The sequence below is a fragment of the Scyliorhinus canicula genome, chromosome 16 (genome assembly GCF_902713615.1).
Source record: "Scyliorhinus canicula chromosome 16, sScyCan1.1, whole genome shotgun sequence".
NCBI classification, from domain to species: Eukaryota; Metazoa; Chordata; class Chondrichthyes; order Carcharhiniformes; family Scyliorhinidae; genus Scyliorhinus; species Scyliorhinus canicula.
Window position 1 is genome coordinate 98,286,967 of NC_052161.1, and position 19,053 is coordinate 98,306,019.

The 19,053-nt window shown below is 45.5% G+C and overlaps 1 protein-coding gene across 2 annotated transcripts in view; it reads right to left on the reverse strand.

The window, feature by feature from the left end:
• hspg2 (heparan sulfate proteoglycan 2) overlaps positions 1 to 19,053 on the reverse strand; it is a 571,937-nt gene that overhangs the window by 237,870 nt on the left and 315,014 nt on the right. The window contains exons 30-35 of one of the 2 annotated variants that reach the window (XM_038821731.1): positions 17,775 to 17,824; positions 11,110 to 11,180; positions 9,212 to 9,352; positions 7,612 to 7,806; positions 5,815 to 5,853; positions 531 to 632 (exon numbers count right to left, since the gene is read on the reverse strand). In XM_038821731.1, coding sequence (XP_038677659.1) covers positions 531 to 632; positions 5,815 to 5,853; positions 7,612 to 7,806; positions 9,212 to 9,352; positions 11,110 to 11,180; positions 17,775 to 17,824 — 598 coding nt within the window. The remainder of the gene's footprint in view (positions 1 to 530; positions 633 to 5,814; positions 5,854 to 7,611; positions 7,807 to 9,211; positions 9,353 to 11,109; positions 11,181 to 17,774; positions 17,825 to 19,053) is intronic. The other variant, XM_038821732.1, reaches the window with a different exon arrangement.

Consider the following 19,053-nt stretch of genomic DNA (forward strand, 5'->3'; position numbering starts at 1 on the left):
ACAACACAGAATCGCCAACCAGAAACTTATAGCCAAGTTCCCCACGCATGAGTATGGCCTCAACCGGGGCATTGGATTCATGTCGCATTACATTCACCCCCCCCCACCATCTGGCCTGGGCTTGCAAAATCCTACCAACTGTCCTGGCTTGAGAGAATTCACACATCTTTAACCTGGGGTACCCGTCACTCTGGATCTGTAAAGACTTAATTACCTGCAAATGCTCGCATTCGAAGTATCGTCTTGCATCTTTGACTTTGTCTATATGTATGTTTCTGGAACCTACCTCTCCATTCACCTGAGGAAGGAGCAGGGCTCCGAAAGCTAATGGTTTGAAACAAACCTGTTGGACTTTAACCTGGTGTTGTAAGACTTCTTATTTGCAGTGGGGAGGGAGAAATAAAATAATTATGAAATAACCTTGTGAACTAGATCAATGGACTGGTTAAATCTACTCTATCTGTAGTTTGTACTATCCGTAGTCACCAAGAGTCATGCTGAACACTGTACTCATGCAGTTTCATTGCTACCTTTGAGGATCGCTTGACCCTCGGAAGTGATGGAGAGGAGCCTAAGAGTTCCCAGATGGCTGCATCCTTCCTCAGCTGGTCCTCAGTCAAAGACGGGTCTTTCTAATGAATGTAATTTTGTATGTTAGTTAGAACATACAAACTCTTCCTCCTGCTCAGCAAGGTGCTCCAGCTAACCCAACATCAGTACAAACAAGAAACAACCACGTAAGCAAACTCTGGCAGGTTCTGAAATTACGGTTTGGTTATGTTGCTGTGGTTTGCCAAGGTGAGTACATCAAATCATTGCAGGTCAAAAATACAGCGGCTTTGATTTAACATGAAACATCGTCTGTCAAACAATATCAACGCATGCTGAATGTTAATAGAAATATTTTAAAAAACTGCTTTCATACGTGTCAATGAAGATGCCAACATCTTTCTAACTAAAAATTACTGACCACTTGGAACTATTCCAGATGCACAGTGGATGCTAATTTCCATTTATTATACCAAATGGCTTACTCTGATTTTGGATTAAAATTAATCTTCCCACTTCCCGAGTGCCCCCCCACCCCTGGCCCGGAGTGCATTGTTCAAACACAGGAGGAGGTCAGCCCCTCAAGCCTGTTCCAACACTCAATTAAAATTATGGTTGATCTGCACTTCCAATCTATTTAACAGGCTCTGCTGCAAATCCCACAATATTCTCACACCAACAAAAAAAATAATCTATCACACTCATAGTCTCAACTGACTCAGCATCTAGGCCTTTAAGAGGGAGTGAGTTCCACGTTTTATGCCAGTACAGTCAGATTTGTGTCAATCTCTTCTGAGGTTCAGTTATAAAGAAACATGACCCATGTGACAGACTAGCTGACATTGTGAAGCCCATGCATTTTGTTAATTTAGCAGATGAAGATTTTCTATTCTGCATGTATATAATGGGCGGGATTCGGTTACCGGAGAATTGGCGCCGGCGTGGTCGGCGCACAGCCCGATTCTCCACCCAGGAAGGGCCGAGTGAACGCCAAAAAAGACTGAGTCCTGCTGGCGTCGTTCACAACTGGTCTTATTCAGAAGGACCTCGCCCTCTATCCTGTCAGGGGCGGCCTCCACCGTGGCCTGGCCCACAATCGGGGCCTAGTGATTGGCGGGCCGGCCTCTCCTGGTGGGGGCCTCCTTTACTCCGCACCGGCCCCTGTAGCCCTACGCCATGTTACATTGGGGCCGGCGTGGAGAAGGAAGCTACCGTGCGTGTGCGCATACGCAGACCTGCGGCGTCCATTTGACGCCGGTATCGGCAGCTGGAGCAGTGTGGGTCGCTCCAGTGCAGTGCTGGCCTCCGGTAAGGCAGAGGATCACTACACTTAGCAGTCCGATGACGCCGTGATTAAACTCTCCAGTTCTTATGACGGCGTCAACACTCTGCCGTCAGAAGGGGAGAATCCCACCCAATATCTTTAAAGGGAACAATTAACATTCAGTTATTTTAATACATTTAGTATTAATACATTGAGCTGGCGGCGGTGGGGTGGGTGGTTGGGGTACATACTGAAATGCATAAGATTGAAGTATATAAGATCTGGACAAGGTGGACGTGGAAAGGATGTTTCCTCTTGTGGGTGAGTCCAGAACTAGAGGGCGCTGTTTTAAAAATAGAGGTCACTCTTTTAGAACAGAGACGAGGAGAAATATTTTCTCTCAGAGGAACTCCCTGCCTCAGAAGGCGGTGGAGGCTGGGGGGGTCACTGAATAGTTTTAAGGCGGAGAGAGATAAACTGTTGTTAGGCAAGGCAATCAAAGGTTATCGGAGGTGGGGAGGGGGGGTGCGATGGGAATGTGGAACTCGAAACGCAAACTGATCAGCCATGATCTCAATGAATGGCGGAGTAAGCTCGAGATGGCCTACTCCTGCTCCTAATTCAAGTGTTCAAAAAGAGGAAAGAATGGGCAGCACGGTGGCACAGTGCTCAGCACTGCTGCCTCATAGTGCCAAGGCCCCAGGTTCGATCCTGTCTCTGGGTCACTACCCATGTGGAGTTTGCACATTCTCTCTGTGTTTGCGTGGGTTTCACCCCCACAACCCAAAGATGTGTAGGGTAGGTGGATTGGCCACTTTAAATTGCTGCTTAATTGGGGAAAATGAATTGGGCACTCTAAATTTATTAAAAAATTAAATTAAAAAAGGGGGAAAGAGCAGCTTAGAAAGAATACAACAATTTGCAAATCTGTATTAGCGCAATTGCCACTGAAGTAACTGAGGCAGTGCAGTAAAACAGAGAAAATTTCACTTCAGAAACATCTCCCTCTACCACTGAGAAAGACAAGCTCAAGAAGGTTGTGGGAATTGTCGTGTTATTCACCATGGGGTAACACGGACTGCAACTGGATGCAGTTGTACTGGAAAGCAGACACCAAACTTAGACATTGGTTCAATACAATTTATTGAACTTCTGTAACAGTGCACACAGCTGGCTGTGGGTTGACACTCGGCTACTCTAAGTGTGCTAACTATAACTAACTAGACCAGACTAGCTCTGAGCCACGTATAGAAGGTGCTAACTGATATATACACCCTGACTGTCACTGCAGTTGTCACCAGTGGAAAGAGCGGAGTGCTGATGCCTCACGTGTTTTGTAGTGGGAGACCACCTTCTAGTGTTCTGTCTGGTGATTGGTTGTGTTCTGTCCTGTGTGTTGATTGGCTGTACTGGGTGTCTGTCACTGCCTGTCTGTATCTCATTATATGCATGAGTGCATATCATGACAGGAATATCAAAGAAAAGGCTGGCATTTGCACAGCACCCATCATGAACTCAGGATGTCTCAATAAAGAACTTTTGAAATGTGGTCACCGTTGTTATGCAGAAAATATGGCAGCCAAAGTGCATCTCACAAGCTCACACAAGCAGCAATGAGATAACGATTACAACATTATTGCTTTACCACCACTCTACCCTCTCTATTGCCTATCATTTGTCAGACTATTTTTCAGGCATCTAGCATTAGATGAGCAGAGATTAAATGTCCCAACTTTAAAACAGAAAGACTACAGCAACCGGATTTGGTCCTCTCTACAAACCTCCTTCCCAAGCTGCAGGTTTCATCTCTCGCACTGATCACCCTCTGAGGCTGAACCAGACTGTTTGCAAACTCGCTTCATTATATGACCCTTGGCTGAACCTCTGATGGCACATCCTTTGCAGCAACACCACACAATTCCATCTGTGGAAAAGCGTCGACTCCATGCCCACCTTAGCTCATCTACTTCCAAAACCGTCATTCATGGCTTTGTTATACTTGGGTTCGACTATTTCCAACGCTCCCCAGGCCAGTCACCAATCTTCCGCTTGATCACCGTGAGCTCATCCAAAACGTTATGTCCCAGCTAACCATATCCTCACTCACACCCAGTCTCATTCAAACACTATCCTTGTACTCAAGTTACCTCCTGGTCCAGCACTGCCTCAGATTTAAAATGATCACCCTCGTGTTCTAATCCCCTGCAGGTCTCGCTCCTACCGGTGTCCTCTGCCAGTCCCATGACGATCTGAGCTCTTTGCATCCCCACAATTCTGGCTTTTTTAGCAGCTCAAATTTCCCCTGTCCCCACAATTTGCGGACTTGCCTTCCCTCCCTCAACTTCTCTGCCTCCCTCTTCTTTTCAAGATGTTTCTTGACCCCCATCTCCATGACCAAGCTTTCAGTCACCCATCCTAATACCTCCTCCTGCGGCTCATTGTCAAACGTTTCCTGATGCCAACACAAATTGCCTTGAGACGACTTATGTTAAAGCTGCTGTGTAAATGCTCCTAATGATGCTGGCTGAGGAATAAATATGGACCAGGATACCAGGATCTTGTTCCTAGGCATCAGAAAAAAGTAAAAGATTTGATGGGTGAAGGATGAAAAATAAGTTAGATTCTGAAATTGTGCACAGTGCACTATTCTGCGAATTGTGGGCGGCTCTCAACTGGGCTCAGGGGCACTATTTCCCTGTTTGGAAGCAATTTTCAAGACAAGTGTTGGTCTGGCCACTTCCACTGGTCAATCGTTACTGAATCTATGCTCCTGGTGGTCAGGAAAATTGCTTTAAGCTACAAAGTTACTTCAAGCTACAAGGTGGTGAATGGGTGGGAGATGTAGAGAAGGTGATGGAAGGCGAGTTACAAGGTTTTCGAAGCTTAAAACTAAACAACAGAAGAGGATTAAAGTGAGTGGAGACTATTGTTAAAGTAAAAGAAAGAAAAACAGAGAAAAGGGCTTAAAATAGAATGGGAGAAAGAAAGGAATAAGGGGGTGAGTGAGGCACAGGATTTCTTATTGTTTTTTTTCACAGTCATAATAAAGGAGTTGACCACAAACTAAATGGATTAAGCTGAAATGGTGAGAAGTTTACCTGGTGGTGGTTCCATATTCATCAATAGCTACAAGATTTTGGAGAGATACATTGTTCTCCCTTGTTTGTAGTGTTGACAATATAACAAACATTAAACTTGAGAGTATTGCTGAAGAAGAGACATGCCGCCGAAGATTTTCATCTGGCATTAATCAGAACAGGCGCAAGAACGCCAAATTTCAAAGAAGTGACAATTTATGTTGCATGAGAAAAGGTCGGCAATTGGTTGGAAAATGTAAATGGCCGTAATACCTAGATGTTGTTTCTTTTGCCTGAGACTTGCCAACCATTCAGCATCCTTTCTTTCTTGCAGTATAAATTGTTGAGCCCTTTAAAATTTGGCATTCTTGCATCTGTCCCGATGTGTGCAAGGTGAAAAGTTTTGACAGTATGTCTCTTTTATTAGCAATACTGTCCTTCAAAGAAACATTAAACGATATTGTACAGTCCTTGCTCATTTCTTGATCTGGAGGTGAAAATCTGAGCTTTCTCTCTTTGGGAGAAATATATGTTTATCGCACGTTTGTGTTTACTTTAAACTACGATAATTTTCCGGTCTTCTTTCCTGTTCTCCCTTTGATAACCATTCAGAGCTGAGAGGAAAGGCAGGGCAATCTGCCCTCAGTCTGCCTGCCGTAGGAAACACTGCCAAGGAAGCTGGATCAAGATCAGACGACATTTGCTCGGCATCTGACCACCTAAACCGGTTGGAGAAAATAGGGGCGTCGTTTCATTCCAGGACTCTGCCGTCTGACCTCAAGGTACAATTTCACTTCAGCGACTTTGCAAAACAAGGCACGGTTTCATGACTGGAAGCTAACAGCACAAAGCTGAGACCAAGCAGACAAACATAGCAGTCAAAACATGAGAAGGCCATTACAGCCGGCCCAATACAAACGCTACCTTGTGTCCACGCCTAATACGGGCAAAGAATTGCTCCCTCTGAAGAAAGGGAATAAATAACAGTAAGAGGTGAACTGGTACAGAGCAGTGAACACTACGTCAGACAGAGAAAATTAAAAAACAACAGACCAAAGTGCATTTTACCTTAGGAACATAAAGTAAAAGTGAATGGAAGAAATCCCTGAACCTTCACAGTTGTGGTTAAGAGTTAATGAATGCGACTGTAAGATCCGCGTGTTCAGACTGACTCCATATTATTTTAATTTGTTTTGCTGAGAAAATTTATTAGCAGATCCACTCTACCTCTTCTAATTTTGTCCAACTGACTAAGCCCTTGGCTCAAAACATTTCTACATTTGCCACACGTTTGTACTGCCAGTCCCAGCAGTCAGTCTACAGGCACCAATAACTGCTTTGAAATAGCAGTATTATCTTTTCCATATACAGGCGTAAGGCCGAATTAATGTGCATTCCACATACATTTATATGACCCTGGGTTAAACTTCAGTCACTGCTAGTTCCACACATATCAAAGTCTGTTAATGACACCTTGAGGTGCGGTGCTTGGCAGATCAATTTTACAGAGGAAAGAAAAAAGAATTCAATTACCGGCAGAACCTAATCTTTGGAATTTGGCAGTTTTTGATTGAAAATAGATCAAAGCTTTTAATATGGCTCAGAATTCAAATCTAGATTTTCAGCTTGTGGTCTTATGTCAGAATTTCTGAGGTCGATGGTTAACCCTCAAACTAGTGCTGTGACTATAGAGACGGGAGGCTTGCACACTGAATGTACTGGATCACACAGACAAATATTCCATTCCATGGGTGTACTGTACTTAGCTGCACAATTTGGATGAAATTGAACAGTCCTGTGACTACACCGATCACATAAGACTGTGAACTCATTGGATATTAGGTTCACTTCTAAATGTAAACAATATATCCACTGTTCACATTATGGTACTGCCCTCAATATTAACTCCCCCACATCAGGCAGGTGTTTGTGTTAAAGGTAAATTGCCGTCAAGACATCAACATATCAGCAAGCTTCACATGGCGGATATTGGGACATCTGAGTGACACTCATGAACATAATTAAAATGGGGTGACCACAGTGTAATAAGGACCTCCCATTTAAAATTCACTGCAGCATGTATTGTTTTCTTAGGGTTGGGAAATTCGGTAGTGAATGGAATGTGGGGGCTGAGGGCTTCACAAGTTAAGTGTCTTTTCCACCATTCCTTGTGCGCCTGGTGGAGCAGGAGTGTTCACCCTGGCTGCTCAAGGAAAACTTCTGCCTCCAGTCACAGCCTGGTTACCAAGCCTCTCAGCTCAAAGGCTGGCCTCCATTCCTACCAATTGGCAGGGATTATCCCCCTTCCTGCGGCCTCCAGTGGTTAGTGCTCCTTCCCGCCCACTGATCAGCCTGTCGGATAGATGACAGGCTGCAGGACGGCAATGAGGCCCTGCTGCTCATGGTATCAGGAGTTCCTGAATAACCTCGCAATGGGTCCCCACTCCACTGTAATCAAACCAGTTCCTGCTTGCTCCGTCTGCCGTCAAGAAAAGTCTCAAAACAGACAATGAACAACCTCCAAAGTCTTGAACTATAAATATCAAAACATTATTGCGATAGGAGCATGGTAGAAAATTTTATCCGAAATAAACATTCTTGATTACTAGTAGGAAACATCTCCTTGAGCATGGCCAAGTCCTGCTTGAGTTGGAGCAAAAGGTTCGTAAACCTTCAAAGTATAGGGTTCAAAGGATTTAGATCGAGAGTCCGGAGCTGTACCTTGTCTCCCTGAAATGCCTCTGGAAGCTGCCAGTAGTAGGATTCCTGTGTGTGTTCCCCAAACCGTCCAAACGAGAGCTGTGGCTGCCTGTCTCTCACCGTCACCGTGAATCCCGAGGTGATGCGAGTGGTGCGCTGGCGGTTCACCAGCGAGAAGTTCTGGAAGTTGTTTGGTGGAACAAACGGACTTGCAACCTATGAAAGTGAACAGAATGAAAGGTGGTTTGTTTAACAGCTTAGAAAAAAGGTACCTGATCAGAAAGGCCTTAAAGTATCCTCCAAACCAGGAAACCTACACAACAACCATGATATACAAATGCCACTGAAAAATCACTTGCAGCAGAATGGTTACAGGACAGGAGGCCATTCACCCATCATATCTGCACTGGCACTGGCTCTCTAAAGGATCGATTTACCTGGTGTCATTACCTCACCTTTTCCCGGGAACTCTGCACATTCTTTCTTTTCCAATAATAATCCAATTCTCCCTTAAATGCCTCAGTTGAACCTGCCTCCACCACACTCTTCAGGCAGCATATTCCAGATCCTAACCATTTGTGCTGTAAAAAAGGTTTCTCCTCATGTCTGCAGTGCTTCTTTTGCCAATGTTTTCAAATCTCTGCCCTCTTGTTCTCAATCCTCCCATCAACGGGAAAGGTTTTTCACCATACGATTCTATGATTTTATGAATTGAATTGATCTACTCTATCCAGACCCCTAATGATTTTCAACACCTCTACCAAATCCCCTCTCAACCTTCTCTTCTCTAAGGAGAACACTTCCAACGTCTCCAATCTATCTACTTAACTGAAATTCTTCATCCCTGGAACCATTCTGGGTTTAGACCATCCAGGGCCTGGTTTAGCACTGGGCTAAATAGTTGGCTTTTAAAGCAGACCAAGGCAGGCCAGCAGCGCAGGTTCAATTCCCGTACCAGCCTCCCTGAACAGGCGTCGGAATGTGGCGACTAGGGGCTTTTCACAGTAACTTCATCTGAAATCTACTTGTGAAAATAAGCGATTTTCATTTCATTTTCATTTAATTTCATTTCATTTTTGTGAATCTTTTCTGCACTCTTTTCAGTAACTTCACACATTTCCTAAAGTCAGTGCCCAGAACTGGACGCAATATTCCAGTTGCAGCTGAACCTGTGCTCTGTACAAGTTTAGCATAACCTCTTTACTTTTCTACTCTAAACCGCTATTCATAAAAGCCAAGATGCTGGATGCTTTATTACCTGCGCTCTCAACGTCTCCTGTCACCCGCAATGATTTGTGCACATGTACCCCAGGCTCCATTGCTCCTGCACCCTCCTCAGAATTGTACCCATTATTTTATATCGTCTCTCTACATTCTTCCCACCAATGTCATCTGCCACATGCCTGTGTAAGGGTCCATTCTGTTGATTCCCTTACTTCCCCTTTCTTTAATGTTTGTCGTTATCAATTTGATCCATGGCTGCTTAATGGTCATGTAACTTAAATAGAGCAGCAGAGAGAGTGAGGAATTCAAAAAGTTGCAGATAATTTTCTTTAGGCAATGACTAAGTTACTGTTCATACACAGGTTGCCAAAGATTGAATGGTTAATATAAAACTCACCAGTTTTCTATAGTACGAGGAACTGCTGCATTGCTGCGTCACTCCCATACAGAAACATGGCAGGCATCCTTCTCTGCCCTCTGCACTTAGGTAGAAGTAACCGGCTTTGCAAGTGTCACAGGTCTGGCCTTGCACATTAGGCTGTAATCAAAAAGACAAATCAGCAAGGTTAAACTTGCACTAAGTGACACTTAATGCAAGTGGGTCATATGATTCTGCAGTAAAACACTTTAAAGAACAAAGTGAAATTGGATTTAAACAGCATCTCTCTGAAAGTAGATTTGTTGGTTCCTGACTTGAAGTGACAGAGCTTCAGGTTTCTCACTTAAACCAGATTGTCAGTATGATACACTCCCAGGAGGTGCAACTCATCTCTATTTTACAGACAGTGCAGTCGGGTTGAGTGAAGTTTCAATAACTCGACCATTGACTATTCCTACCCTCATCCCAGATTTCTTTCCGTTTCAAAGCCCCACGGAGAGGATCCTTTTGGTTATGTGTTGCAGGGGCCACACATACGACTAAGAGAATAGACTGTCTCAGTCTTCTCTGCGTTGCAGTGAGTTGTATTGATAGATGGCAGGCACGACTTAATTTAGTGCTTAAAGTGAAGACATTCACCTTATCTCCATCCCCTGCAACCTAATTCTCTCTCCTAAAACTGTTGACTGGTTGCTAGAATGTGGCCTCACAGATACATTGTCACTCTCTGGTGCCCTGTCCGGGTGGCTGTTATTCATGTGGGAGCTGTGCCGGGGAGTGAAAACTGGCATCACTGCCAAGCCCAGCCTCAGTTGTGTGTGATGTCTGCTCCCGCAGGGACGCTGGACAGTGATCAGCATGAATTCTGGCTGGTCCGTCCCTCCTAATCCAGTGACATCAGCCGAACTGCAGACATCAAAATATCAGTTCCCAAGCTGAACGTCATGAAGTATCACAGCCCACTGTCCCACAGCATCTTCACCCTACATTCGTGGACCGACAGGACATCCTTTAAAAAATAGCTTTCTCATGGTTATGTGACCCGACACTTAGAACTTGTTGTCTTGAGGGGCTGATAGAGGAGCATGAGCTGCCCAGCGGGAATGGGTTCTGGTACTTACAGGTGCAAAACTATGTGAGGAAACAGCTGCTGCCCTTTCCGGGCCTCCCGCTCCCAGGGTTGAGAACAAGGTGGTGATAAAAACAAGGGGTTGGTGAGGGAAGGGTGTCAGAGATTTACAATGAATTAATGGGCTAGGAAGGTGCCCTGATAGGAGAAGTTAAGTAGAAGTAGAAGGAAGAGGTGGGGAGGGTGTTGGAGGCTGGGTTATAGGAGGAGGCTCTGAGTAGGGTGAATGCATCCTCATTGTGTGCTAGGCTCAGCCTTATTCAATTTAAAGTAGTCCACAGGCCGCATACGAGGGTGACCAGAATGAGCAGGTTTTTTGAGGGGGTGGAAGATTGAGGGCCTGTCCGAAGCTGGAGGGATTTTGGCGGGGGTTCGCTGACGTGATGTCTGAGGTGCTGAGGGTGAAGGTGGTCCCGACTCCAGAAGTGGCGATTTTTGGAGTGTCGGAAGACCCGGGAGTCCAGGGGGTGAGAGAGTTTTGCCCTTTGCCTCTCTGGTAGCCTGGAGACGGATCCTGTTGGAATGGAAGAACTCGGGGTCGCTGAAACTGGGGGTGTGGGTGAGCAACCTCGCGGAATTCCTTAGTTCATCTTGAGAGGGACTGTGGAGGGGTTTGCCCGGGGGGGGTCTTGGGGTTAAAAAAGGAGGCAGAGTAAGTGGATGGTAAGGGCAGGGAGGGTGGGGGTGTTGGTTATTTATTAGTTATGTGATTTCCTGTTTGTTCTCTTTTTGGTTTTGGTTGATGTATATAAATAGTTGTTCTTCAATGGCAGCATTCAATCATTACCTTGCATTGGCATTGCCCAAAGGCATCACAGTGGCCTCCAGTACTTCCTCTCCAGTCACACGTACAGCCATCTGCAATACAGCAAATTAAACATTTCTGGTTTCATTCAGAAACTTGGGAAAATCAAGAGGGTTACCAGAAAGCAGATCTAAATGACGCCTCCAAGCCATCATGGTGGGTCTCTCGGTAGGTTGAGAGTTGCTCTCGCTAATGTGGGCCCATCGCTGGGCCAGTCTCACTCTGTTTGGCCCTTCCCTCTTGGCTACAACCCCAGAGTTCCAGTGACTTTTGAGAAGACTCCCGTGCTGACCAGGTATCTGGCTACCTTACTTAAAACAAAATAAATGCAGTGGAGAAGTTGTGGAGAAGGGCATAATAAATGATCCCTAGTTTAAGACAAGGGAAAGGTTGAGAGAAACTTAATCTCTGCGATCTGGAGAAACAATCTTGAATCCCTTAAAGGTAAGTCAGGCCAGTTGGGCACTATTAGTGAAAAATATATTTAAAATAGATGTTGAGAAAAAATTCTTTACTCAAGATGTGATTAGCATTTGGAGTAATCTGCCAGATAAGGTCCTAGATTCAAATACATGAGAAGGGAATTTTTATTTGTAAATTGGCCTCTCGGCATGGGCTCAGCAGTAGCACTCTCACCTCTGGGTCACCGGTTCGAGTTTCACTCCAGAGATTGACTATATAACCTTGGCTGACGTTTCCATAGAGTACTGAGGGAAGGCTGTCTTTCATCAACATCAAAAAAACAAGTTATCTGGTCATTTATCTCATTCACGTTTCCAGAATCTTGCTGAGCATGAATTTGGCTGACATGTTTCCCCATTGTGCAAGTGATTTGGAACATCCCAGAAGCTCCAAGAACATTGTGAGAAGCTCGATAAAAGTGCTCGTTCTGGTCTATATCCGTGTTTATATTTCACATGAGCCTTCCCCCAAACTGGCCCCATGTCACCCTCTTCCTCGATCCCTCAGATGTGCATTGAATTAAATGCATCAGTGCTGTGTACTTCAACCTTTCTTTGTTGCAGTGTGTTCCACATTCTGATTCATCTTGGTGAGAAGAAATTCCTCCCAAATTATTCATTCGATGTGTTGTGGCAAGTTTAAAGAGCTGCATCAGTTCACCCCTTGGTCTACTCTTTTTTTTTTAAAATAAATATTTTTATTAGAGTTTTTAAGTTTTAACAATATAACAATTAGATTCACCAAAAGGGACATAATATTTACAGATTGAGACGTTTCGTTTTTACACTTTTACATGTACCCCTTTCACAGGACGGGGATCGCTAGCCATCAGGGATTTTTACTTGGGGGACATACCTGAAACCCTAGACGAGCTAACGGAACGAATGCAACTACCGAACGGACAGGAGCTCCATCTCCTACAAATTCAACAACTTTCTGTGCAAGAATCAGGGGTTATGGGGTGAGTGCAAGGATCAGGGATTATGGGGAGAAGGCAGGAGAATGGGGATGAGAAATATATTAGCCATGATTGAATGGTGGAGCAGACTATTTGGGCCGAGTGGCCTAATTCTGCTCCTCTGTCTTAGGGTCTTGCGCAGACTCCAATGGGTAGAGAAGTCCACGGACTGAACTGGGATGACGCGGGCTTCATGCAGCGTATGTTGGGCCGGATTCCTGACCTTGAGACAGGGGGCTTGATAATGGGAGGAGATTTTAACACAGTGCTGGACGCAGCACTCAACCGCTCAAGGTCCAGGACGGGTAGCAGGCCGGCGGCGGCCAAAGTGCTGAGGGGGTTCATGGACCAGATGGGAGGGGTGGATCCTTGGAGATTCATGAGGCCAGGTCTAGGGAATTCTCGTTCTTCTCCCATGTCCACAAGGCTTACTCCCGGACTGACTTTTTTGTTTTGAGCAAGGCGTTGATTTCGAGGGTGGAAGGTGCGGAATACTCGGCAATAGCCATTTCAGACCACGCTCCGCATTGGGTGGACCTTGAGTTGGGGGAGGGGAGGGACCAAAGGCCGATGTGGCGGTTAGAGGTGGGGCTGCTGGCTGACGAGGAGGTGTGCGGGCGGGTCCGGAGGTGCATAATGGGGTACCTAGAAATTAACGATAACGGGGATGTGCAGGTGGGGGTGGTCTGGGAGGCGCTGAAGGCAGTGGTTCGGGGGGAACTAATCTCCATCCGGGCACATAGGGAGAGGGGGGAGAAGAGTGAGAGGGAGAGCCTGTCGTTGTATGCGGGATGATCTATTGTTGTACGTGGCAGACCCTGTGGGGGGGGATGCCGGAAGTAATGAGGATGCTTGAGGAGTTTGGGGGCTTCTCCAGGTATAAGCTCAACGTGGGGAAGAGTGAGCTGTCCGTAGTGCATCCGGGGGACCAGGAGAGAGGGATTGGGGAGCTCCCGCTGAAAAGTGCAGAGAGGAGTTTCAGGTACCTGGGGGTCCAGGTAGCCAGGAGCTGGGGGGGCCCTGCATAGGCTCAACTTTACGAAGCTGGTGGAGCAGATGGAGGAGGAGTTTAGGAGGTGGGATGTGGGCAGGGTCCAGTTTGTCAAGATGACGGTCCTCCCAAGGTTTTTGTTCCTCTTCCAGTGCCTCCCTATCATGATTCCTAAGACTTTCTTCAGGCGGGTCAATAGGAATATTATGGGGTTTGTGTGGGCGCAGAAGACCCCGAGGGTGAGGAGAGTGTTCCTGGAGTGGGGGAGGGATGTGGGAGGGTTGGCGTTGCCCAACCTATGTAGGTACTACTGGGTCGCCAACGTGGCGATGATACGTAGGTAGATGATGGAGGGAGAGGGGGCGGCATGGAAGAGGCTTGAGGCGGCGTCCTGTGTGGGCAGGAGCCTAGAGGCGCTGGTGACGGCGCCGTTGCCGCTCCCCCCAACAAGATATACGAGTCCGGTGGTGGCGGCTACCCTCAAAATTTGGGGGCAGTGGAGGAGACATAGGGGGGAGGTGAAGGCTTCAGTCTGGTCCCCGATACGGGGGAACCATCGGTTTGTACCAGGTAGGATGGACGGAGGATTTCTGAGCTGGCACAGGGCAGGTATTAGGCGGTTGGGGGATCTCTTTCCCGATGGGAAGTTTGCAACCCTAGAGGAGCTGGAGGGAAGGCTGGGCCTTCCCCCAGGGAACACCTTCAGATACATGCAGGTAAGGGTGTTTTTCAGGCGGCAGGTGGCGGAGTTTCTACTGCTGCCCCCAAGGAGAGTTCAGGACAGGGTGCTCTCTGGGATGTGGGTTGGTGAGGGGAAGATTTCGGCAATCTACCAAGTGATGCAGGAGGGAGAGGAGGCCTCGGTGGAAGAGCTGAAAGATAAGTGGGAGGAGAAACTGGGAGAGGAGATTGACGAGGGGACGTGGGCGGATGCCCTGGGGAGGGTGAATTCCTCCTCCTCCTGCGCGAGGCTTAATTCAATTAAAGGTGCTGCATAGGGCGCACATGACTGGGACTAGGCTGAACCGGTTCTTTGGAAGAGAGGACAGGTGTGTCAGGTATTCTGGGGGCCCAGCAAACCGCACCCACATGTTCTGGGCGTGCCCTACGCTTGAGAGCTTTTGGAGGGGTGTCGCGGAGACGCTGTCAAGGGTGGTTGGTTCCAGGGTTGAGCCGGGCTGGGGGCTTGCAATTTTTCGGGTAACAGCGGAGCCGGGAGTGCAGGAGGCGAAAGAGGCCGGTATTCTGACCTTTGCGTCCCTGGTAGCCCGGCGCAGGATTCTTTTGCAGTGGAAGGATGCGAGGCCCCCGGGAGTGGAATCCTGGATCAATGATATGGATATGGGGGGGGGGATATTTTTGTTAATTTATTGCTTTTGTATTTGGGGGGGTGGGGGGGGGGGTGTTACTGTTATCTCTCTTTTTCTTCTGTTGTTGGTTAAAACTTGTTGAAAATTTGAATAAAAAATTATTTAAAAAAAAAGAGAAGTCCACGGACTAATGAACCTCTGGGAGTAAAAGATTTTCCCCCACCTCTGCCTTAAATGGGGGACTCCTTATTTTTAAACATTTTCCCCCACCTCTCGTCTCTCCCACAAGGGGCAACATGCTTTCAGCATCCACCCTGTCAAGTCCCCTCAGGATCTTATACATTTCAATACGAACACCTCTCATTCTTCCAAACTCCAATGGATACAGGTCCAAACTGTCCAATTTTTCCTCAAAATGGCTCCTTAATTCCATAAATCAGTCACTTGACCCTTCTCTGAACTGCTCCTAATGTAATTACTGTACATCCTTTATTGAGGATGGAGAGCGAAACTGTACACAATCCTTCTAATGTGGTCTCACCAACACCTGTACAACTGCAGCGAAACCTCCTCACCTTTACATCCCATTTCCCTTGCGACAAATAACATCCAGTTTGCCTGCCTCATCACTTGCAGTACCTGGATCTGCAATTCATGGACCAAGACACCCAGATCCCTCTATCGCAGAATTCTGTAATCTCTCTCCATTTAGATAATGGCCGGAATTCTTGGTCATTGCGATCCACTTTTCCCACGGGCAGCGCACCCCCGCCCACAGGTTTCATGGCGACGTGGGGTGGCTTCATGGGGAATGACAAGTGGCGGGAAGATAGAATTCCGTCACCAGCGAAAGGTGTGCTGCTGAAAAGCACACGGCTGGGGAACCAGAGCATCCAGCCCAGTATTCTGCTTATTGATTCTTCCTGCCAAAGTGGACACTCACATTTTCCCTCCCACAATCCAAAGGTGAATTGGCCATGATAATACACCTTAGTGTCCAAATATGTGTAGGTTAGGTGGAGTTACAGGGATAGGGTGGATGAGTGGGACTAAATAGGGTGCTCTTTCAGAGGGTTAGTGCAGATGCCAAATGGCCTCCTTCTGAACTGTAGGGATTCTATGATTCTATCCTCCCATCAATCTTCACATAATTGTATGTTTTTTCTTTGAGTTTGACACTATCCTAACTTCCTTTGTCAGCCACAGCTGGTATCTTTCTCATAGAGTCTTTTTCACAGGAATATATTTTTGCTGAACTTTATGAAATATTTCCTTAAATATCTGCCACTGCATCTCTACTAACCTACCCTTTTAGGTTAATTTCCCAGTTCACTTTTAGCCGGCTCCCTCTTCATACCCTTGTACTTGGCTTTGATTTTAAAACTGGGTCTCAGATTGAATGTGAAACTCAATCATATTACGATCACTGCTACCAAGAGACTTCTTTACTAAGAGGTCATCAATCAATCTTGTCTCACTGCACATTACCGGATGTAAAATAACTCGCTCTTGAGTTGGCTTTAGAATTTTATGCTCTAAGAAACTGTCTTGAAAACACTCTTTTATGAACTCATCTTCCAGGCTATCTTTGTCAATCTGATTCACTTGATCTGTATGTTCATTAAAATCATACCTTAGTATTGCTGTATCTTTCTTCCAGCCCTCCATTATTTCTTCTTGTATATCCCATTCTACAGTGTAGTTACGGTTAGGAGCCTATAAACAGTTCCCACAAATGTCTTCTTACCTTTGCTGTTTCATACCTCTACCAAAACTTATTTTATACCTCTTTAAAGCTCATCCTTCACTACTGCACTAATGCCATCATTATTTAACAGAGCTACCTACCACCTCTCCTAAGCTTTCTGTCCTTCTGTAATGTCAAGTACTCATGAATATTCAGGCCCCAGCCTTGGTCACTGGTCACGTTGCAGCCATGTCTTTGTCATGGCTATCATGTTGCCCACGTCACCTAATCAACAGAGAATGGTGGCATATTGATCACCAGGTCTAGTTTTCAAATCCCACCATGACAGCCAGGGAATTATGTTCAATTTTCAAGTAATTACAGAGTCAAATGGAATGTTTATTGCAAGGAACCTGGAGTAAAAAAGTAGATGTTGAGAGGATGCTTCCTCCCGTGGGTGAATCTAGAAAAGGGGGCACAGTTTAAAAATAAGTGGTCTCCCATTTAAGATGGAGCTGAAGAGGAATTTCTTCTCTCAAGAGGGTTGTTAATCTTTGTCACTCGTTTCCACAGAGAGTAGTAGAGGCTGGATCATTGAGTATATTCAAGGCTGAGTTAGAGAGATTTTTGATTGACAAGGGAGTCAAAGGTTATGGGAGACGGCAGGAAAGTGGATTTGAGACCACAATCAGATCAGCCCTGATCTTACCAAATTGAGGAGCAGGTTCAATGGGACGAATGATCTAGTCCTGCTCCTGTTTATTATCATATGGTCATCTGAAAGTTCATGTAGACCACATCCACAAATTACACTGATCAAACTTTCTGCTGTTTTTTTCAAATAATTCAATAAAGTTGGTTAAGCATTACCTTCCTTTCGGAAATCCATGAGGATTAGTGTTATTCCCTTCTCTGTCCCTAGATGCTTCGTTAGTTCCCATTATCTTACATACCACTGACATTAAGCGAACTTGTTGATAATTCCCTGTACTGCTTCGATCCTCCTTTATGAAACTAAGATGTACATTATCTGTCCACTTGTCCTCTGTGACTAATTCTTTACCATTGGATTTTTAAGACATGAATTCTAGTCCCTTTGCTATCCTCTGCCTTTGAGTATCAACTGGTACAATCCATCTGGACCTGGTGTTCTATCCTCTAGTTTTATTTCATTTCAGGAGGTAGAGAAGGTGGAGTTAAAAGATATTGTAATAACTGCCATTAGATTTTGATACTTACTAGTGCAACTTTGTCCATAAATGGGATTCCCTGTGTAACCTGGAGCACACCTATAACAAGAATTGCAAACCAAAATTAGAAATTGTTATTTGTACAAAATGCAAACGTGTTTCCATGTGAACCTTTCTTGAACCCACTGACTTAAGGTTAAATTTGTACGGGAATTTAATTCTGATTTGTCTGCAGGACGACCATACCCTTAGTTATATCAGCGCCTCGGTTGTAGCAATCAGGGAAATAGATCGGGGTGTTACCTGGCCTCCAGTAAAATAAATATGAATAGAAAGGCGACAACAGCTGAAAGAGATCCCAACTTATGGCAGACCTTTAAAAATCTGTGTCCAGAGAACTAGTACAAATTTGCAAATCCTGAAATTGGATACCATGGCTTTGATAAAAGCAGGCCTTTGACACAAAGGCAAGGTGATCTGCCCAGAAATTGTCTCCCCCTTGTTTTAAACTCTCCCTGATGGTTTCAACTGGCTTCTCTTCCTACCTGTGCAAAAACATATACATCAGGATGTGTTTTCAGTATGCTGTGGTGCACACAGGCGTGAAAGCAAAAGCATCTACCTCCATTCTCGGGACCATCCACTGCACACATATGGCACATAGAACTTCCAATTATGTGAAGTCTAGAAAAGCTGGGGTTGATACCCTTACAGCTACGATTAAGGGAAGATTTAATAGAAGTGTTTAAAATGATGAAAAGCATTGATAGTTTTTCCCTATTCCATTAACCAGAGGGCCAGTGACCAGGGAACCCAGATTTAGATAATTGGCAAAAGAAAGGGGGAGATTATTTTTGACACAGCGAGTTGTTGAGATCTGGAACGGGCTGCCTAAAAGGATGTTGGAAGCAGATTCAACAGTAACTTGCAAAGTGGAAATAGAGATATATTTGGAAAGTAAGGATTTGAAGAGCTATGGGTCTAATTGCATAGCACGTTCAAGGAGCTGGCACAGGTTTGATGGACTGAATAGCCTCCTTCTGTGCTGTGTATTGTGCACTGTAATTCAAATTCCTTCTTGTCACTATTATAGCTCTGCTGCCCTCTCGCCTAATTGCTCAATTGCACAATTTGCATTTTTGATTTTACTTCTTGGTCTACTTTTTGGTACAATGCACATCATAAAGCTACCATCAGCAATTAGTTGTGAGCAACTATTAACCTGCAACTTACTTTTTGAATAGTTCTTGCCAGACAGTAAGTCAGTGGGAGCATTTCAACACTTCTGCGCTAACTAATTGAGTCCAGTTACCTTCCCTTCCAAAAAG